A 22,545-nucleotide genomic window follows, 5' to 3' on the forward strand; every position below is an offset into this window, starting at 1 on the left:
CCTATCAGCTATGATCATCAACAGATTTTAGACCTCAAATGACAGCCTTAAGTCAGTGACAGAAAGCACGATTGTGCCCCCTGGCACCATCCATTTCCTCCCTTCAAGTCAACTCATTTTCCGTTCTAGAAATGGAGCCCAAAACGCATGGGAGAGGATCGCTCTGCAGTAACTGTGGCATTACACACAACACCAATAGCAATATAAAAAGCAAAGCAACTATGACCTGTTTTGGTAAGACAGACATTGTTCTCAGCTACAACAGCAGACAATACCAGCACCATGTTCACAAGGTTAGCATCTTAAGAAGTTGCAGCTGCCAGCCGTACGCAGTTCATCCTACAGAGAAATATGGGCTTGAATACATTAAGTGGCAGTTCCATTACTATATGGCGGTACCCTTCTACATGGCAGGACATGGCAGGTGGTGCTGGGTCCTCCAAGTGTATCTTCCACCTGCACAGCTTGATGCAGATGGAAGCGCTTTACGCACAGTTACTGTCAAAGGGCCCGCACTGAAAGCATCCTGCACACCACACCCATTTGGTTAGCTTATACAGCCTGTTTAGGGATCACTCCCAAAAGAAGTTTCAGTTCTTTCATGATCTCCTCTTTAGCAGCAGTTTCTGGACCACTGAGGATCAGCAATTAACACGTTCTTGATTAGCCAATTTGTTCAGCACAATTCTCTCTTAAAATAATGAGATTTGGAAGCTGTCCTTGCTCCCTGTGACACCGTATTCCTACAGCTCCTTTCACAGTGCCATCACATCACAGAAACAGGCAACAGTGAAATTTTTTGGTGCTTCCTAAGATATTAAGCAGCAGAGCCACTGTGCTGAGAAAGTGACAGTAGAGGTAACTATCTAAAATTAGGCGGATATAAACAAAGCTATTGATCCATTACTTGTCTGGCCACCTCCCTGAAAATGGCTCATTTGGGAACCAACCCGAAGACAGCCCAATTTGATTGCCCAAAGAAAGCATAACGACCACCTCTCAAAGACATTTGAGGAAAGAAAGCTCGAGAGCTCAAGATCCACAACTGCTTAAAGTCATCAGTAACCACAGTCGCTGGACACTGAAAACGTTTAGCCCTTCTAATATTTAAAAATTTAACCTCACCCTTTCACTGCTATCTAACCATTTGTGAGCTATCTAACCTCTAAGAGAGGAACGAGGACCATACAGTTTCTGGAGTAAGTCACTGTTAATACTGACTTGTTACAAACAATACAGAGGAATCATTTTCAAAATTCAGTTTAATGTTATTTAAATATTGTCTGGGCTAAAGATTAGGCTTTATTAATTTATGTGCACAAGTTTTAGTTCAGAACTCCCAGGATATTGAGTCCAACCAAACACTACAGAGACACAGGGCAAAAACTCATTCATAGTAAGCAACTCTATCTTCTGCTACTCAATTATTCCTGTATTTCACTTCAATCCAGCTTCAAAATTAAAGAACAGTTGTATGCAGGTTTGCAGGCATTGCTGTTTTAACATCCTGAGCTAAATAACAAACAGCTCTTCAGAACATCTGCTGGACATGGTAAAGGAACATACGGCTTGATTTAAGTGTCAGTAAGTTTCGAAAAGCAGCTAGTAATCGAGAGGTAGCGGCAGTAACGCTAGTGCCAGCCAACACAAACTATTCACAAACAGCCCCAGTTTAAATGTACAAAACCTCAGCACATACCAACGAGGGCCAAACCTCCACTTGTCATACAGCTCTGTTCCATAAGAAAGTGCATGCCCACTTCAGGTGAGGAAAAGGAGACTTCGACTACCGTATCAAGGCGGTGGAGCAATGAACGGCATCATGTCAATTAACACAGGATGGAGAACGCTCGCAACTCACCTGCTATCACAGCGTACAAACTCACCATAAGCACCAAGCAGTACTGTATCAACTGCAACCCAGCCTAGGGGCCCTGTAAAAGGAAGGTTTCAGCCAATTTGCAGAAGCTCTGGCATAGATCTGCTGTACAGGTACTAATTGAAAGCCACATTTTTACTGTAATCAGGCAAGATAGTTTTGGTAATGGCCCTAATGCAGAGACTGCTGGCCCACAGAGCGAACAACAAAAGCAGCACTTACGTGGAACAGATTGAAATCTAGAGCAGAAGTGTGCTATTTTAAGCCTGCCTGTCCAACTCTTCAGTAACTGTTCTAGCTACAGAACAGATGTGCAATTTATGCTTCACAACCAGCTCTCACATGGAAGTGCAGTAGTAAGGTGAAAACGCTTCACCTACCCAGAGATGAAAGGGCTAGAAAGGCTACACAGTGTATGTCTTCATCTTCATACTTACAGCGTCTGAAAAAGGCTAATCAGAAGACATTCTTGCACAAAAAGCAGTGGCTACAGCTTTCCCAGACTAGCACTACCAGGTGTCTTAGTTATACAAATTAGCAGAGTTTGCTGACTTCAGATGTTCAAGAGCAAAAAGAATGTGGTGGTGAGGTCTGCCTGCACAAGGAAGACTGCTTAACCAAATGAGCTCAGGATAAACGAGTCCACTGACTGTACATCACTGCTAATCTATTCTGTATCAACAGCAGCAGGCCCCCTCAAAGAAAGCATTTGTACACCAATGCGACTATGCTTAATCTGGGTAAAGGCATTACAAAGACTAGATAACGTAAAATAAGCATTTCAGCAAACTAAATATTCTCAACTTACTCTCAAGTTACAGAAACGTATTCCAAAACAAAAAACCAACTATATGAAAAATACACTACTGCTCATAGAAGGAAGAGTGCAAAGTCTCAGGATTGCACCCACAGATAGTATATATTCACTCATCTTCCTTATAATATACCCAAACCCCAAGGTTCATGTCAAGAATAGCTTAGTTCAGTTTCTAGATGCCCAGTCACTAACATTCAGGAATAGAGAGTGACCTCTCTAACCAGCAGTCACTGCTGTTCCTACAGAGGCTGGTATAGTTAATGCAAACTTTATTTACAAAAGACACTTAAATTAGTTACTTCATGCCATGTGTCCATACAGAATCAACAGTTCAAGGATTACATGGAGAAGAATTCACAAAATTAAAAGCGATATCACTAGAGATCTTCTAAGAGTTAAGAACTAGGAAAAGATCTTAAAGACAATTTTACAAATTAAAAAAAACCCCAAGTTATGAGAAACTAATCTGAACAAGAGGATGGTTGTTTACAGGTCTGTACACTAAAACTAATACACAGACAGCCTTCTATTGTCAAAGAGATGCTCACTGAGAAGCAAAGTATGTACAAATACTTGTGCCACAATGACTCAACCCCCCAAAATCCACTGTATTATACATAAACCAGTTTGTATACATTAGGCCTAAATGAGGCCATTTAACTATGAAGACTTCTAGTTTAGTAAACTAAAGCTGAAGACAGCCCAAGCAACAGTGATGCTGTCTCGCACCCCTATTTGCGACTGCTTTTTATTCTCTCCAATCTTTTTTTCAAGTCATCAATATTAGCTGCTGCAGAAGAGGGTGAAGCCAGGGTAGTTCCAATGCCAGAGGAATGAGTCTGATTGGAGTCCAGGTCCAGATGTTGGTATTGCTCCCGTGATTCACGGAGCTGGGAGAGCTTACTGTGAAGCATATCTGTAGAAGATGCAACTGTAGGGAGTGCTGGTTTAGAGAGCAGAGACGTAAGAGGTGGTCTGTCTTCCTGCTACAGGGGAGGAAAGTGAAGTATTAAGACAGCGGCAAAAGCCATGTAAGAAGTACAAACCATAATCAATGGCTTTTCATCTTCACAGGAAACACTAAGAACAGAGGAAAGGGAAGGAGCAATACAACACAGGTAATCTGCAGTGACAGTCAGTTGTCATCAAAGTCGGGACCATGCAAAGCCAACTACAATACTCAATTCCTATCATTTAAGTAGTTTAGCTAGATGGCAGTAGGGACACGAAGGAACTAGTCTTTAAAGACCAAAAATTCAAAGCAGACCAGGTTTTACTGAGATGGCCTGCAGCAGTCTTGGACAGTCTAAATTCTAACACCACAAGAGAAAAGTCCATGCCTGTGTGCAGCATCAACAGCCAATGAGTTTTCTGGAAAAATGAGAAAAGGAAACTTGGACTGATTGGCAAGATCCACCTTGCCAAAGACTTAAAACATCAATTCATTGTTCTTTTACCAACTGATACTTCAGTCTGTGTTAATTACCTTGTTACTATCATCTAGGAAACATCTGCCCTCCTCAGAGCTGCGAGCCGGCAGGCAAGTTTTTGTTAAGAGATTAAAACAGCGACATGCCTGGATGACTGTCTAGAGTGAACATCACTTCTCATGTGGCCAAGTGTGAACTTCAGTAATGGGCACTAGATTCCTAACGTGTATCACCAAATTGCTAAAAATTTCAGCCCACAGGTTTCCAATACTAAGCTCATTCAGCATTTCTGTGCCTCAGTATCCACACAGCCAAAATACATAAAGCAAAACATTAAGTCTTCATTTAGCTCTTGTGGTTGTTTCAGAGAATAAAGATCTACAATTTCCACATCATTCAACTCAGAGGTCAATATATGTTAAAGTTTAGAGAACAATAGTTATTTGAACCTTTCTGAGACTCAACTAGGCGACAAAGGAAGATACTAAACCACAAGGCTGTAGAAACAACCTGCATGTACAGCAGCGCTGCAAACTGAGCAGACTGAAATGTAAGGCTACTTGGCTGAGTAATGAGTTTAAAGCCATCCATACCAGGCACGGTGACATGCAGTGAATAGCTAGAGCATGCAGTACAATGAAAAATCATCAATTCCAGCTGGAATCTGTGCCTTTGGCACAGAAAACCCAATCACTTGAATTCTTAGAAAGTGCAAATGAAGTGCTTGGGGGTTCCAAGTGTTGTCAAGTACAATACCTTTGCGTTGTCAAGGCCACAACGCTGCCTGAGGATTTTTAATCTTTCCAAGTAAACTGAAGGCCCCACTTCCTCCCCATTTGTGTTTCCTATAGATGAAGATACAGTGTGGGTAGAAGCAGGAACACATGTTCCTTCCATTTGAGGAGAAATTCCTGAAAGATGAGAGGAAGGGGGGGGGGGGAAGAAGTAAAAACATTTAAACACATCAAAAAAGTGTAAGCCTTTTGGTCAGTTCCTTGAAATAAGATGCAATGGATGAAGAATCAGCCAACCTATAAATTACCAAGCTATTTCCATTTGCTAGCGTAGTCATATCAGCCCTTTCATTTCCTTGCAAGAGTGACAATTAAAAAACAAGAAAAGAAACTGAGCCATTTAAGAAGTGGCAGCAGAGCAGCTCAAGAAGTAGTGCTGAGGCTGACAGCTGAAGATGACAGTGCGAGGTGGGGGGAAGAGGAAGGTGCTCATGGGGATCAGCAGTAACCATGATGTCCAACAGATGGAACTCAGCAACTGGCAGGATAGGAAATATTTGGAATCTTCTGTATTTTCTTCCAAGTTTAGTAGTACTTCTGGGCCACTGGTTCTCACCCCTCTTTACCTCTCATTTGGGTAACAAAGCTGTTGCTTCTTCCGATTCAATTGGAAATTGTGATTTCTGAAGGCATGTAGCGATGTTTTTAAAGCCTAGGAAAGGCTTTTACACTATGAAAAAACCCTCTCCATTCCGAAATGAATACCAAGTTCTAAGACTTAGTGGGGACAGGGATTTGTTTTCACTAGTTTACTGCAAGAGTATTTAACATAGATAAAAGGAGAATTAAGAATTAACACTCAAAGCATTTATAATTTAGTCTAAATGAAGCACGGCTGCAAGATGGAACAATATCCTTTATTATATCCAACTTAACTGTTACAGTTAGGGAGGAGGAAAAAAAGAGACAAAGTTCAGGCAGATAAATTCTGTTTTGAAATCTCTGTTGAACTAACATTTTTTGGTTGTACACACTTTTAGGATGAAAATTGTAATTTCCTGTCCTATCTAGTTAGACACATTTAGGAGGTTCTGAAAAAAGCCTTACATCATCTTCCTGTAGTAAGTTACAATACAGGGATAGGAGAAGGAACAGCAGTAGGAGAAAAAGCTAGTGTCACAGGACACTGTGAAACTTAAGAGAAATGAAAGTTAAAAGGTAGCTTTGCTTGACTGTTACAGTTTTTCTTGTCATCTAATCATTTGTCACCTTCCCTCCCTAATACTGCATTAAATACTCATTTATGCTCATCTACAATGAAAAGTCTCGCTAACAAACTAGAGTGGTTTACAGTAACTTATCCAATTAAAAAAGTGATTTATTGGAAAGGGGTCATTACAAAGACTGTTATAGAAACAGTTCAAGTTATTTAAAATAAACCTTTTAATTCAACAGTAAACGATACTACCAAAAAACCTCCTGCACCGTTTCAGTAACCAAAAGGTAAAAGGAGAACCTGGCAGCTGCTGGGTTGTAAACGAGCTGTGTACTTTGCAGAAACAACCCCTCATACCAGACACATGAAGCACAGAGCTGATATTCAATCCGCACTACAGGAGATTAATTTGAACCATTTGTTTACAAGGCCTTTCACATTTTCTATATTTAGTGTGACAATGGTTGTAACATCTTTTTTGTGAACCAAAAATGTCTAGTCCCTGCAAATGGTACCTCATGAAGCAATAGAAGTGCCAAGAAAATAACGTGACTCACTTTGGAAATCCATAAACATCTGCAAATATTAGCTTCTACCAGGGGACCTGTAACTGCTCTCCTTACAGGAAAAATGATTTATGAGAAGCAGAGATATAACATGTACCTGTAGAAGCAGCAATGCGTCCCTTCCCCTCCCGTTCTGTTTCTATCAGCCGGAGGCCCCTTTCCACATAGCTCTGGAAGAACTGCGAGGAGTTTTTCAGGAAGGGCTCAATGTCTGCATCAGAGTATTTCTTTTTGTATTCATACAGCTCTGCCAGACCCTGGGAGGGAAGAGTTCCTGTGTGTTACCATGACTGCTGCATACACCATTTTAATATATCATGTCCTCTTCCTTGCAGGAAGGGAGCACTTACCTCCTTAGTGTTCTCCTTGGAGCCAATTTTCTTAAATATTTCTGCCAAAATATCGTTAACTTTGGCCTTCGAAGCCTTTTCCTCCTAAATAAACGGAGACATCAAACCCAAAGTGAATAAAAATGACGGGAAGCTAGTCAAACCCACAATGTCCTCAAGATCCGCTAGCTGGATACTGAGCTTTCAGGATGAATAAAACCTTGAAGCAATTAGGGGTTTTACATTGCCACTGTTTACACAGAACAAGAATAAGCTTGTAGGACCCTTCCTGAGAAGTCAGTGTTTAAAACCCGTTCTGGGTATGGGTAACTTTTAGTAGGTCAAATGCAGGATCAGGCAGTATAAAACCTATGTTGCACGCCTGAATGTCCTGCAGAATATTTCATCCTAGGACAGGCACAGAATATTCAGGTGGTAACAGAAATACTGTTTCCGCTGTTACGGGAACTGCAAGTTCCCATAACAGCCATAAATAGAAGTGAAACTAAAAGAATATTTCCAATATTAGTTTAGTTGCATGCTGGAAAGGCAATTACTACTTCGTATTCCACAATCACAAAATTGAGCTTGTTCCTTAAATAAACAGCCTTACATTCCCTCTCCCTACTAACACATTTACATTACTTACTATGCGAGAAGCCCCTTTTTCTGTATCCTTATCAGCTTTGTTTCCAGTCTGGTCCATGGAGTGTTTCATTACCCTGCACAGGTGAGCCTCCAGCTCAGATTCATTTTTGTTGTCTATCATTGTTAAATGGTCTAAGATCTAACAGAAGGAAAAAGGGAACATTTTTTTTTAAAAAGGAAAAGCTTTAGAGACTGAATGAACATCCAATTTAAAAAGTATGTGACTAGTGGCTGCTCTGACCTTGGGGCCTTTCAGCTTGCACAGGGTGTGAAGAAGAGTCTTCAGTGTCCTTATAGGAAACTCACTCTTGCACTGCTTCAGCTTCTCTTTGGGGAAGACTTTCATGAAAATGTGGATATCCAACAGAATACGATCCAGATTGATGCTATTAATGGTTTCTGGAAGAAGACGCACCATTCTCCAGAGACACTGGAACAAGAGGCTGACTTAAAGCAACTCAACTCAGGGAAGAAGCATTTAATTACATAAAGTGAAATTATGCAAAACTATCCTCGAACCATTTCACTCTGCTACCACATACAGACACGCACCATACCTGTCTGCTCAAGCTATATTTGCACTGGTACATACTTTTTCTCTCTAACTAGCTGTAACGTATCCAGATCCTCCTTTAGAGCTGATGCATAAAAGTAGTGCTGACTTCTCTACCAGTAACAGGAGACCAAATGTTTCGCATGAAGGAATTCCAGCAGATAACACATAAGTTATGTGTACGCCCACACATAGCCCAAGTTCTTTAGTTTAGCCCCATTAAGAATGTCCAAGTAGTCTTTAAATCATGCCAGTTACAAAAGGCTGTCATATTATAAAAAAAGAACACACACATGCTTCAAATACAGACATTTGCATGTTCACTCTGTCCTTAGGGATGACAAAACACAAGCCAGCTCCAGCCAGGGATTGTTTGAATCTACAGCACGGTGCTGCGCCTAAGCAAGTAAGCCCAGAGGTGACTGCACACTACTATATAGAGTCTGTACTAGTATACACAAGCCTCTAAACTATTAGCAGGTGTTAGGCTCCCTCCTAACATACATGAAAGTCACTACATGTAACATATAATTATAAGATTATTATTGAAAGAATTATAAGAAATCTTTCACCTTACGGTCACTGATATATTAATATATATGTTCTTTCAGCTAAGTTGTTTCAGATAAACAAGCGAGTTCAAAACTTCTACTACAGGCTCACCTTCATGACAAGTTCTGAAAACTTAGGAGAGCTGGCTGTTGCTAGCAGACTGTCTTGGAGCAAAACAAGCAGAGCACTAGAAGGAATAATTTTATAATCATTACTCAAACAAATGGATTCTACAGGCATCATTCTTTGCTTACAGAATAATTAAAACTCAGCTGTTGAGGAACACACAAGAACAGAAGAGAAGCAGCAACTGCACAATTTTTATTCTATACCTCAAGATGTTGGTCTGGTCAGACTTTTCCAGAACTTTCACTACCAAGAGGTTGACTGATCGGATGACCTGCTCACCCTCCTCAAGGTCTTCAACCCGAGAATCCAGCATTAATGTAATAAGACCGTGCATCAGGTCCTTCAGCACACCAGTGGAGGCCTCTCGAGCCAGACTCTCTATCTGAAATAGCTACAAATCGAAAACAGTATTACAGTACTATCGAAACGGCTACAAATCGAAAACAGTTTTCCCGCGCACAATGCTTTACCACAGGGATTTCTCTAGAAAACACTGTCAAACCATCTGACATTCCCCCCCCACACACTCCCCCCAACATTAAACAATAAAAATTCAAATAGGAAGGAAATTATTTCTATTGGGTGACTTTGGAAAATACTTAGGCTGCCAACTCAGCACTCAAAAGGTAAGGAATACTAAAACAGAGCTTAGCAAAAGTGTTAAAGTGGCTGTATTCTGTAGAAGCAATAAAGAGACTTTCTTCGCCTCCCCAGTCCCTCTCAAGAGGCACACTGAACAGACCATTAGCAACAAACTTTTGTAAGTAAGACTCAATAGCAAGCTAACCTAGGTACAGGACAGACATTCCGTTCTCCTGCAATTTCTGCACAAAAATTACCTGCTCTTCACCTTAACTTTTAGGTCAAATCCTTACCGAGATCATGCTCCCAATAATACAGCTGTAAAGTTTGACTATCTCATCTTTGTCTAGCTTCTCATCTGCCATGTGTGTATTGTAGATTAGCCGAAGCTGCATAAATGTAGCGATTAGGAATTGGTCAATGTGGCCAGACATAGCTTCTGCTTTGTCTTCCTGTCTGAGAACCTCATCAATCTAAGATTTAAGAACAAAACATCCAAGTTAAGTCAACATAATGCAAACAGTAAAAACAACTCATTTAAAACTTTCCCACAGGAAAGGTCTTGTCCTGACCAGTCCATTTGGCAAGGCACTTGTACTCTAAGCTTTCACTTGAAATCAGAAGCCACAGACTTCTATTGCTAACCCCAATATAACCAATTATCGATCTTTTAAGAGAACTGCAAGCCTATCCTGTACACAAAATCACAAAACATGAAATACCACATCACGGATACTAGAATTAACAGCTTCATGAAATCTTCTGGATAAAATACTTCTAAGTAGTTAAAGCCAACCTAGAAACATGTAAAACCTACGAGGCATGACAATTCTTTTGCTGAAGATTTTTGAATTTACATTTAAAAGTTATGTCTCACTGGCTTTTTCAAACTTACAGCACAGCTATTTGACAAAAACCAAAAACACACACTTTTTTTCCCCTTAGCGCTTCTGTGTGGAGTTTATTATTCTAAATAATTCAAGTGGAATTTCGATTGCTAAAGCGAGTCAGATGGCCCCTGTGCACTTAGTTTTGTCACCAGGGAGATCCTGAGCAGAGTCCACGTCACCCGACATGATTGCTCCACCACAGTGCAACTCATCACCCTCGCAAACAAATAGTTTAGTGCAGTGTGATTAGCTGCCACCTTAATTGGCTTACCTGTGCCAGAGCCTGGACGCTTGTATTTATATCACCACTGGCTACTTGGGAAATGACAAAGTTGATGGTAGAAGCTGTGTTACTGTGCATGTCATCAAAGTGTGGGGACACAGCACGGATTCTAAACAGTTGAAGAAAACGACATTTGTTACTCTTTGAAAAGATAGCTCTAAATTACACTGAACTGCTATATTTCAATGAAGGTTTAGAGACAAGGGAAAAGGATTTCATTTGTCACCGAGAATACTCAAGGAAGGAATCATTCCTTTCAACACGTCTGTTGCACTACTTGTAAAGATGCTGGTGATGCATTTACGAACTCAAGATCCTTCTATTATAAAACCACCTAAGCAAAACTCAGGTTTTTCATTAGAAGTAACTCCTCTCCAGATTCCAGAACAGTACAACAAACCATTACTTTGAAATCTCTCTTCCAATTAGCAGACACTATCTTCTCATTTAAACAAGTCTGAATGTAGACACTAGCATGGTCAATTCAGCTTCTCAAAGCAGTTTGAGTAGCCCTGCTGGTTTCACTTAGGGGTTAAAACTAGACTCACTTGGGCTCAGGAATCAAGACAGGCTCAAAGATGTCATCTAGTTTGTGCTGTACAAGTGCTGGCATCTCACATCTGACAGTACTGTTGTCATTTTCAATTTCATCAAGATCCAGCTGAAATTCCCGTGGAACTGCATGTGTTGTCTCCGAGTGACTGCTCATGTTGCGATTTTGGCTATAGAAACCAGGAGAGAGGTCTTTGTTATATCTATGCAACAGGAAAGAGCACTAGCACTAGCATCCACTGGTAGCCCTAGAGCTCTCATAATAGAATAGCATGGATTATGAAGTTCTAATAATCCCCTTTGCCTCTCCCCTAGCCATTAGTGAAACAAGCTTTTGTAGGTCAGAAAAGCAGCTGCTAATTACTTGCCTTCCTAGTTTTTCTTATAAACCCACCACCAGACCCCCTCCATCTGTGTTAGGTACGTACTGGTTCATTCTGAGAGATGCTTAGCACAGTTTAAGTGGTATTAATGGAATGTAACATTGAGGGGGCTTTTTTTTTTTTCCTTTTTTGTTTTTTAATTGATGCATAAGTGCATAGCAACCTTGCAAGCTCATCTGAACCTAGGACTCCTAGCATCCCACATGACTTGTGCTGCGTATTAAGATTTTTCAAGGAAATGTTGTAATACGTAGTTCTCAACAGGGACTTTTATTCCAAGATAATGAGCAGGTGGCAAGGAATACAGTTTTGAGCTTTTTGTTGCTGGTACTGTTGGCCCAGGCTCTAGAATTCACACGTGCTCATCCAGTTCTGCGCTATATGTCTGCCCTTACAAGTTAAGAACAGGGTCCAATCAACACCAAGTGTAGTGTAACACATAGGAAGTTCTCCCAATATTTCTAACAGTTGTTTAACATGGAAGTGCCATGTCCCCCTGCAGTGTGATCTATTGTCGCCTTGGCAGAAACCTATATTTTTCGTTTCTTTTCTTTAAGTCAGAGACCTGTAAATAACCTAGAACTGGCCATGATAAACCTGTCACTCCCAGGAAGGGATGACTAGGATAGAAATTGAAAGATACAAGAGCCTTGCTACCAAGGAGTTAGTGGGCAGTACTTACATCCTATAAGTGCGATACATAATTCTGTCCATGGAGAAGCAGTGAAAAAAGGCACAAGACCATTTAGAGAGATTTCAAGACAGACAAGACAAAAAAAAGTTTCAGACATTTTGTTTTACATTATTCGGCCAATTTTTACAACATGCAAAGATGATGATAGAAACTAAAACAACATTGCCAGACATGATATTAGCACATACATTAAGCAGGCTACAGACCATAATGTATCATTACATACTTGAGTTTGGAGGACATGTCCTCAGCCGGTCCCTTCCGCAGCATGCTAGCGTTAGCACTGATGTTTTGAGTACGCTGAGGTTTCTCCTCTGCCTGCCTCACTGGAGCAGCAGACGGTCTCTTGGCCGACCGTTTTATTCTTTCCTCCAGCATACTCATGTCTTTCTCAGAAAGCTGTAACACACAATGCTTTCACTCAATGAGTTGTATGGATTTTAGAAATCTTGGTCACCTACAGGAGGTATACTACTTATTACTGCAGACCAAAGTTCCTCAATACCAAGGGTAGGAGCTGTCAGTACCACCGTCTAGCAGCAAACTAATAGGGCCACTCTGGACTGCCACGTGGCTCCTTCAGGAGCTAATTAACCCATACTGACAAGCTGTAATACTGACTACAGCTATTTCTAGCCCACATTATTTCCAAGAAACAAGTAAACTTGAATTCAAACTATGCTACGATCACATGTTCCCATGTGTTGCTTGCATTGCTGCAAAAACCCCAACCAAACAAAAAATCCCCACCCCCTACCTTTCCATAGCCCCTACTAGGAGCCCAGGCAATGTTTTAACAGTAAGGATGCTGCCACAGAAGCCAGAGTCCTTCTAACAGCTGACCCCTTCAGTGTACTCACAGCTGAACCTGAACTCAGGGTAAGCCAACCCAACACTCCAAGTCATGGCAGTGAAAAGAATCATATTCATCTGCTTTCCTACAGCAGTGAACATAACCAGGAACTATATTTGAGCAGAAGTAGCCATGACAGTTGTGTGGGAAGTACTCTACAGTACCCCTATGATTTGGAAACCTTCCTGAAAAATCATGTTTTGGGACTAGATGGAGCATACCAAAGCTCAGAAAGCCATGATTAGAAGAAACTGAATGGTTCAGGTGCTACAGTTCTATTTAACCTTGAAAATCCAAAAGCAAATGGACTAGGCAACACAGCAGCAGATTGCACTGAACAATACTTCCAATAAGATGGGCATCTAAAATGCTAACGAGAACGCAACATTAATTCTCATGGAGATGATTACCAGAGAAAATAAGAGTCACATTAAATTTCAACATTCAGGAAGCTGGAAAAGAAGGGGAAGGAAAAAAAATAAAAGAAAAATAAAGGCAGCCTTGCTTCCCTGTTCATCACACTCCTTAAAATACCAATTCAATAGCTTTTTATGCAGCATATGCATGATGACATATAACACAACGCAAAATTCATAAAGGCATTAACATATCCATCATATTCCAATCGGTTTAAGCGCTGCTAGAAACATTACCAAGACCACAAGTTCAGAGAACAGAACATGAAAAAACAGCCTAACAGCTCTCGATTCAAGTAAGAATTCAGTATACTTAATGGTTATGCACAATAATTGTAGACAACACAGCAAACTACCTTTCCACTGCTGGAGACTAGAAGCCAACTTCTGCCACCTTTAACTTTTACTGCATTTTAGATGACACTGCTAAGTATGATTTCCAGAGAACAAAACAGCAGCAATACAAAGCAACAACATACTGACAGAGACCTTCAGCACTAAATGCAATACAACAAAGTGAACCAGACTTCAGCTGCAAAGCAGTGCATGGAGATGGGCATTAAAAAAAAAGCCAAGAGTATTCCATGGAGCCCCAACAACTAGCCTTTCTCAGCCAAATAAGTTACCCAAATACCATCCTGAGTCACAAATGTTACTTGTACAGTCGATTATAAGAGCAAGTTACTCTTTATAAACAATTTAATTGCCATGAAAGTCTGGTTTTTACTCATTTCTTCCAGTTTAGTTTTTCATTCATGAACACCCAGGTTATATACCCCACAATCAGGAATTAACCAACTAACTTTTAGAGTATCTATGGCATAGCAAGTTATTTCCAACATTACAAAATGCTCTTGATGCCAACAGCAAGGTGTACCGTGACCAATCACACGCACTACAGTGTTAATCCCCTACAACAGTGTAAGGATTTGGGGGGGGTGGGGGAGTTAAAAAAAATAATCTTATTTCCTTTTACACTCACATTTCCAATGAGCTTGAACACTTGGTCGCCATGAACATTGTAGACAGTCACAATGGTGTTCAGGGCAGCATTGCGCACAGTATTGTCCCTATCACCAATATGAGTTGCCATTTCTTTTAAGGCTTTCCCTGGAGTTGGCTGGCATACATTCATGCCATAGGATTCAACCAGACATCCAAGCTCTTCCAGGCATTCTAAAGGAAGAAAATGACACGTACACATTCGGGTTTAAAGCTGCTGGCAAGAGAGCCCTCCCAGTTTTCTGCGTTGCTTGCACACCTTGAACATTCACTGCAGAGAAGTGTCAATCACTATACCGATGATTGATATACACCAGGTGATAGATGGGATAGAATAGTAAACTACAGGTTCAGAATACTTCATGCAGATAGCATCTAAAAGCTGTCAGTCATCCCTATACCCTTCAAATATTTCCCATTACCACATATGAGCAATGTTACAGTTAACTTCACATCTAAGTAGTTTAGACAGTTGAGAGCTTGCAATGCTGTATTACATACATCATTCAACACTCTGGCTGTATCAGGATAAGATATTTTCAAGGTGATTAGGGAGTAGTTTGAACTACAAACACCACGCCACAACTAATTTCTATAATAAAGTTGAGATAGACGTACAGTGTAGAGACATTTATTTCCAAACTCTTGACCAATTCTCTTTGTCTCTTGGATAATAGCCCTGTTACTGTTCTCCCCAGCACTGTTTTCAATGAGACTACAAGCCTACTCAAGGGAAACTCATAATCTGATTGCAAATTAATAGATTGCTTGTCTTTGGAAGACAATAAAACACAAGATGATACTGCTTTAAAATACGATCCTTTAAACACTTAAGCATTTGCATTAAATGCTATACAGGGGTAAATCTCACAATCCACCAAATGTTATTACGCTGGATTTTTCAAGATGCAACCCAAACCAATTTCAAGTACTTTGTAATCGCTCAGTTCATCATGCCATTTCCCACCTGCACGCTGTTTTGAGTTTTTGGATTTTGTCCCCTCCATGACAAAAGTGAACATCTTGCTGGCTGGATAGATGAGACACATCCTATTCAGAATGGCACGTACATCCTTACGGATGACATCTTTTGGTTCTCCTACCTAGTGGAAAAGGTTTTAAAAAAAACAAAACAACAACGGAAAGACATACAGAATATTTTAAACATTCTCATGATACTGTAAGATCAGTCTAAAAAAATTAGGAAAGCCAGAATTATTGTCAATGCAAAATCCTTTCTGGTAAATGGATTTTAAAGGCAAATATGCAATATAGATCACAGAATCATTTAGGTTGGAAAAGACCTTTAAGATCATCAAGTCCAGTGGCTCACCTAACGCTAATAAGTGCGCCATGTCCCCAGGTGCTACATTTACGCATCTTCTCCAGGGATGGGGATTCCACCGCCTCCCTGGGCAGCCTGGCCCAGTGCCTGACCACCCTTCCTGTGAAGGAATTGTCCCTCTTACCCAATCTAAACTTCCCCAGTGCAACATGAAGCCATTTCCTCTAGTCTTGTTGCAGGGGTCCTCAAACTACAGCCCACGGGCCAGATACAGCCCCCCAGGGTCCTCAATCCAGCACCCGGTATTTACAGAACTCCCCCGGCTGGGGGTTGGGGGGGAAACCAAGCAGCCGCAGATGACTGCCTGCCATTTCATCCGCGCGCCGGCCCCCTGGTTAAAAAGTTTGAGGACCCCTGTCCTATTGCTTTCTACCTTGGAGAAGAGGCCAAACCCCATCTTGCTACAACCTCCTTTCAGGCAGCTGCAGGGAGCAGCCAGCCCCCCCCAGCCCCCTCCTCTCCAGGCTGAGCCCCCCCAGCCCCCGCCCGGCTCTGGACACGCTCCAGCCCCTCAGTGTCCCTCTGGCCGTGAGGGGCCCAGAGCTGAGCCCAGGGCTCGAGGGGCGGCCTCACCCGTGCCGAGCGCAGGGGGACGGGCACTGCCCCGGCCCCGCTGGCCACGCCGCGTGGGACACCAGCCAGGGCACTGCTGGCCTCCTGGGCCACCCGGGCACGCTGCCAGCTCATGTTCACCCAGCTGTCAACCACCCCCCAGGTCCTTTCCCCCCAGGCAGCTTTCCAGCCGCTCTGCCCCAAGCCTGTAGCACTGTGTGGGGTTGTTGTATCCCACATGCAGGACCCTGCACTGAGCCATGCTGCCCCTCATACAGCTGGCCTCAGCCCATCGATCGAGCCTGTCCAGATCCCTCTGCAGAGCCCTTCACACCCTCCAGCAGATCAATACTGCCCATCACCTTGGAGTTATCTGCAAACTTACTTGATTCCCCTCATCCAGACCACTGATAGAGATATTATATACAACTGACCCCAGTATGGAGTCCTGGGGAACACCACTCACGATCAGTCACCCACTGGATTTAACAGCATTCACAGTATATTTGGAATGAACATATTAAAGCGTTTCATAGTATCTGGCTATATTCTTTGTGAAAATTAAGGCTAGTTTCCGTACAATGAACTGTACCTTTAGGATAAGATATGGGATGAAAGAGGAAGCTTCGTTTTCAGTAAGGTGATACTCTTCTTGACTCAGCAAACTGAAAAGCAATTTGAGGTACTCAAGTGCTTTCATTAAAACACTTGTGTTTGTATCAAAGAACCGCAGGGTAAGCCATTTTAAGATCAGATCCAGACAGCTGATGACTCCATCTTTTTCACTCTCCAAGTGCTTGAAGAAAAAAATAAAAAAATAAAATAAAATAAAGGAGGTTGTGCAAAACGAAAACACACTGTTCAAGAAAAGAACAGATTATAAGGGAAAGTTATGCTTGGTAAGATGGTCTACATTTATTGGTTGATTCTTAGAATCATAGGTACTCACTTTTAACTTATACAGTTTCCCAAAATTCTAAGAGAAGTCTCCGGTGAGGAAATCTTCCCTTCTCCCAACAACATTAACATCCAACTTCATAATTCCTCTGAAAATTATTTCTATATATATGTTAAGGTTTCAACTTCACAGAACAATGACCCCTGACTCTTCAGAAAATTCCTATTCTATTTCAATGCAAGCAAAACCATTCATAGCAGAGAAGAATTCTCTACAATGTCACCTACTACCACAGATCCAAACTCACCTCAATCATAACAGCCAATGCTTTGTTGTGGTGCTGAAAGTCTGCATGAAACATCTCATCCTGCAGCCATTTGGCCACACAACTGGACATCTGAGTTTTTAGCTGCTCAATATATTCATCACGGGGAGTAGTGAAATTCCACTTCAACACCTGTAAAAGGCAGCATTTGGAACTCAAAGCAAGCAATATCTTTTCTTCCTAATACAATTTACAGACTGCATCTCTTCATTCTGGTTTAAAATCTGTCTTCAAAGTCTTCTCATTATTAACAAGTAATGGGAAAAATTCAGTGGTGTTTGCTCCCCTTGGCTTACATGAACAATTTTCTTTAAGTGGAGTGGTTATCTTTAGGCCACCATCTTAATTATTATCATTTGAAGCGGTCGTTTCTAAGCTATAGGTAGGCCTATTTACTAGCAAGTTACAACTAACATGCATGTTTCAAGCAATAGAATTTCCCTACAAAAGACAAGCTTCATAAGCAGGCTGTTCAATATAAGTGTCTTAAATACAACGGATCTTAGAACTCTGAAATTAGTCAACTGTTTTCAGTGAGGCCTTGATGATACTTCACAACTGAAGACCATCTCTTGGAAGTTGTAAAAAGGCCTTTGGCTTTTACCAGAGTATACAAAGGCACAAAATTTGTAAATTGGAAGAATACCACCACAGCAAACCAGATATCAGCCTGTGGAAGTCAACTGTAGAACCAGATAATAAATCCAAGGGATAGACAGAGACTAGCACTTCCATGCCATAGCATGTTGTTTAATTCCAAGTTAAACAAAAGAATGCATACAAATGACACTCCTTCAAAACTTGTGAATACATACAGACGTTTCTCACCTTCAGACCTTTCTCATCCTTCATCCTCTGTTCTTTCCCATTTGGGACTATGATAAAAATAGGACCTGATTTATCATCATCTTCCTTCAGATTAGGCTTGCTGAGCACTTTCTTCCCCTGTACACCCTGAAAAAAGCAAGATGTTAACAGGCAACACAAGACGCGTATATGCCTCAGTCCCAGCAACTGCAAGCATCAGATACCAGCCAACCTCATGCTGCCTATGTGTACAACAGCCAGAGAAAAGCTGGAAGAATGACGTTGATTAGAATTTTAAAAGTATGTGCTCTGCTGCTGTGGAAGCAATACCCATGACAGTGTGCACAGCAGTACCCTGTGAAGTAAGACACCACTCTCAACCAGTGTGCTAGTCACCCACACACATCCCTACTAAAATCCAACGTGGTACCCGTTTGATAGATTTGCTCTTTGTCACACTGGTACTGCCTTTGCTGAGGCTTGTGTTACCTTTGGACAGGTTGGTATTGCCCTTGGACATAGCGCTATTAACACCTGACTGCTGTAAATAAGCCACAGAAAAGGCTTTATTGTTATTGTTAGACAGCTACTTACGTCTAAGAGTTACCATTCTAAACCTTTGAATGCTTTCACAGCAAAGGCATTAACTCAAGATTCAGAGTTTTGACAGAAGAATACACTGACTTCGGCAAATCCTTCAAGGTTTGTTCCATTCATTCCTGCCATGAATCTGAACCCACATCAAACATTCTTGTTACAGTGCTACTTTAGACAATGGAGGCACTGGGACTGTAGAACAATTTGGGGTTTTCTTCTGGTTATACACATCGGACAGACTTGAAAGTTATCAGCAAAAAACATACTGTAACACAAATCAATCGAAAAAATCTAACCACAAATTCAGATGTAATCAGTTTGGATTATTATGCACTTAGAGCATCTTTATTCTCTTTTTGCACTTGTGACTGAGAACATTTTGCCCTTCATACTGTAAAGGAGAGATTAATTTCTTGATACATGGGTTCAAAATTACCATTCAAAGTATAACCTTGGAACTGCAATGGTAAGAATGAATTCTCAACAGCACGAAATCAAGGAAGCCAAGCAGATTTAGAACATCCTGAGCAGCTCACAAGACTTCATCTTTGACAACACAGGCCTTAGTAATTAAATAGGTAATGACAAAAGTAGTGATTAAGTAAGTGATATGGGTACACCTGTCATTTCAGAACTCAGACAAGCATAAAGATTCTCAGTAAAAGCAGTCCCTAGCAAGGGCTGTACTACCAATAATGCATTAACGAACTACACCTATTAACTTCACAGAACTCATTTTATACAAAACAAACCAACATACCTTAGCTTTAGAGGAGGCTCCACCTACTTTGGCTTTTTTAGGATCAGGCTTGGATTCCATGGTATTGGACCCCAAATCTTCAGCAAGCACTGGAGAAACAATAGACCATTTCAAACTACCAACAAGCCCATTTTAGGTTAGTACAGTTTTCCATTCTTAGGACAGAAGAAAAACTGTTCATGAATAAAATATGCTTATCACACAGAGGTCTGAGGATTTTAGACTCATAAAATAAGTTCCTTAAAGTCTATGTTAGCATACGAAGTTTTCATAATTAAGGTCATAAACATTAGCAAATTTGTCATTATCACAACAACTGAAAAATGTATACACATGTATACTGTGCAAACTAATGCCTGCTCAAACTAGGTGCAACTACAGCTCTAGACAAGCTAGCACCAGCAGACAGATAAGACAGGACTGCTTCTTCAAATCACTTGTCCCCTAAACCCATTACCCTCTCTTTTGTATCAGCACAAGCATTGTAGTAGCCCCACAGTAAATTATACTGAGGAAATAGCCCAGAAAAAAATTAAACGTGAGAAGAAAAAAAAATTATATTAGGTTCAAATCAGATTATTATTACCAAAAAACCCACCCCTCTCCAGTCCATGGGTGTTAGCTTCAACACCAAGTAGCTATTTTCAAAGAGCAGCTGACAGATGGTCATGTGGAAAGGAAAAACCCTCCTACACTGGAAGTTGACTCAACTTCAAGTCAGACCTGAACCACAAACAGAACTCACTAGATGACACAGCCATCTGTAACAGTAACTATGCTGAATTCCTCACACCCTGCTAAGTATATTTCTTCCTCTGGCATGTCAAGAAGTTTCAAAACCTACCCTTTCCTCAGTCATTTCCCAGAACATGAGAGGTTACCTGATGCAGGTTGGAATTTGGCTGAAGCTGCTCCCCCTACCACTCTGGAAGATTGTTTAGCAGGGGCTGGTTTGGCTGGCATGTTAACTTTGGCTTTCTCAAGCATGGCCAGTACCTGGTCTTTGGAAGTTGGCTACAGAACAGAAGAAGGAAAAGTATTTTATAAATTTGGAAAGACTAGTGATAGTCATTACTAATACGTGCCACACATGAGGAAAGTTACAGTAGTTTGAAACAAGCTAATCCATTTAGCATCTTTCAGGACATTTATCTCAAGTCATCAATATTTTCAGCTATTTCTGTTCTGAAATAAACCACTTTCGCATTAAGCTTCTTCTGCAAGACCTATAGGAAACAAGTGAGCCAGCAATCTGTTCTGAGTGAGTAGTCCTCTGACATTAACGAAGTGCCTTAATAGAGATTCAGCACTCAAAGGGTCCATAAGATACACCAAATTGCTAGAAGTCATATTAAAGCACGTGTTCAAAGGCATACAGCCAGACAGCAACCGGTATGGAAACTACGTGCAGGTAGATTTCTTCAGAAGAAAAGCAGAGTGAATGAGTGTCAAGCTCCCAGAGCAATAAACCTGTGGTGACAGCAGTCCTTCTGAAGCAGAGAGCTCTAAATCACAGCCTCCTGATACTATTTCCAGCCCCTCTGAGAACATTCAATGCAGACAAACTTAAATGACTCAAGACAGCATATCACGAGATTGTGAATGTGACTTGTTAATATCCACTCATTCAAGGTCACATTACTTATTCTTAGGAACAGAAATACCTTCAGCTTGCTGGTAGCTTTTGCCATCTTTTCAAAGCCAAGATGCATCATAAAGAATGGCAGGGCATCCTGTGCTTTTTTACGCACATCCCCATTTCGATCTTCAAGGCAGGAGTACAGGTGAGGCACACATAAGAGCAGATCAGAAGGAACAGAACGGAGGGTTGGCAGCTTCTCAGCCAGCCAACCAAGAAGCTGAAAGAAAGTTTAAAATACAAGTTTTTGAAGAAGTGCTCATAGTGCTGTGTCAGGCCACAAGAAACTGAATAGTAGTCCTTCACATACCACTACGCAGGTAGGAAAAAACCCCACCACCCCAACCTTTGTTCAGACAAGTATTCTTAAACATCAACTGTCATGTCCATTTAAAAAAAAAAATAAATACTGAGTACAGTACATTAATACGCAGCTACCTTAAAACTCTGAGCATGGCGTCTTAAGACTGCAAGGGCTATTTCTTCCTTTTGAAAGTAACAGCAGAATTTCAGCTGCACTTTATTGGCCTCAAACACATTAATGTCTCCACTTCAGTTCTGGTCTTCCTTACCACGTGGTTAATTTGAGGGAAAGCACACTAGCTCTTAAAGCGCTGATCAGAACAGACAATAGTTTCATTTAGGAGGCTTCAAAATCTGAATGACAGCTATCAGGCGGGAATAAAACTTGTTACTGGCTTTCTGAGGTTTCAGTATGAGCACACAATTACTTGTTTACTCACACAATGGTAGCATTGTGTCATTTCAGACTGCATAGATAAACATAGTCCACAGCAGGTAAGGTTATTTTGATTAGGCACATGTAAGGAGAAATTTACTTAACAGAAGCCTACCTCTTGTCTTAGAAAAGGATTTTCTTTTTTGAGCTCCTCAGACAGGTCTTCCCCTTCCAACCACTCTTTCATCCCAGTTTGTTCAGCCCAAGCATTCACAGTTGCTAGTGCAGCAGCACGAACGTTATTCTGTATCAAGAACAAGATTTAAGAAGAATAATTCTAAAGAGGGGTCAGAAGATTACAACAGAAGAGGCAACTGATTCATCCTTTGCATGAAAGGAGAAAGCTTCTACATCACAGGCTTTGAAATCTTTATT

At 41.1% G+C, this 22,545-nt stretch overlaps 1 protein-coding gene and 1 non-coding gene across 3 annotated transcripts in view; both read right to left on the reverse strand.

Moving 5' to 3' along the window:
• Nucleotides 1–1,244: 1,244 nt before the first annotated feature.
• CKAP5 (cytoskeleton associated protein 5) overlaps nucleotides 1,245–22,545 on the reverse strand; it is a 54,298-nt gene continuing 32,997 nt past the window's right edge. For both annotated transcript variants that reach the window (XM_005236355.4, XM_055793845.1), the window contains 21 exons: nucleotides 22,286–22,414; nucleotides 21,457–21,651; nucleotides 20,674–20,806; nucleotides 19,793–19,881; nucleotides 18,457–18,582; nucleotides 17,611–17,760; nucleotides 16,998–17,201; nucleotides 15,476–15,611; nucleotides 14,489–14,682; nucleotides 12,464–12,636; nucleotides 11,157–11,330; nucleotides 10,597–10,717; nucleotides 9,729–9,908; nucleotides 9,057–9,244; nucleotides 8,836–8,911; nucleotides 7,861–8,049; nucleotides 7,621–7,758; nucleotides 6,993–7,076; nucleotides 6,740–6,899; nucleotides 4,883–5,037; nucleotides 1,245–3,682 (listed from right to left, as the gene is read on the reverse strand). In XM_005236355.4, the coding sequence (XP_005236412.2) occupies nucleotides 3,428–3,682; nucleotides 4,883–5,037; nucleotides 6,740–6,899; nucleotides 6,993–7,076; nucleotides 7,621–7,758; nucleotides 7,861–8,049; nucleotides 8,836–8,911; nucleotides 9,057–9,244; nucleotides 9,729–9,908; nucleotides 10,597–10,717; nucleotides 11,157–11,330; nucleotides 12,464–12,636; nucleotides 14,489–14,682; nucleotides 15,476–15,611; nucleotides 16,998–17,201; nucleotides 17,611–17,760; nucleotides 18,457–18,582; nucleotides 19,793–19,881; nucleotides 20,674–20,806; nucleotides 21,457–21,651; nucleotides 22,286–22,414 (3,249 nt within the window). In that variant the 3' untranslated portion in view covers nucleotides 1,245–3,427. The remainder of the gene's footprint in view (nucleotides 3,683–4,882; nucleotides 5,038–6,739; nucleotides 6,900–6,992; nucleotides 7,077–7,620; nucleotides 7,759–7,860; nucleotides 8,050–8,835; nucleotides 8,912–9,056; nucleotides 9,245–9,728; nucleotides 9,909–10,596; nucleotides 10,718–11,156; nucleotides 11,331–12,463; nucleotides 12,637–14,488; nucleotides 14,683–15,475; nucleotides 15,612–16,997; nucleotides 17,202–17,610; nucleotides 17,761–18,456; nucleotides 18,583–19,792; nucleotides 19,882–20,673; nucleotides 20,807–21,456; nucleotides 21,652–22,285; nucleotides 22,415–22,545) is intronic.
• Nucleotides 10,437–10,547, reverse strand: LOC114011858 (small nucleolar RNA SNORD67). Its single transcript, XR_003553977.2, has one exon. It is a non-coding gene; the product is annotated as a small nucleolar RNA SNORD67 (small nucleolar RNA).

The sequence above is a fragment of the Falco peregrinus genome, chromosome 1, assembly GCF_023634155.1.
Source record: "Falco peregrinus isolate bFalPer1 chromosome 1, bFalPer1.pri, whole genome shotgun sequence".
In the NCBI taxonomy this organism is placed as follows: domain Eukaryota; kingdom Metazoa; phylum Chordata; class Aves; order Falconiformes; family Falconidae; genus Falco; species Falco peregrinus.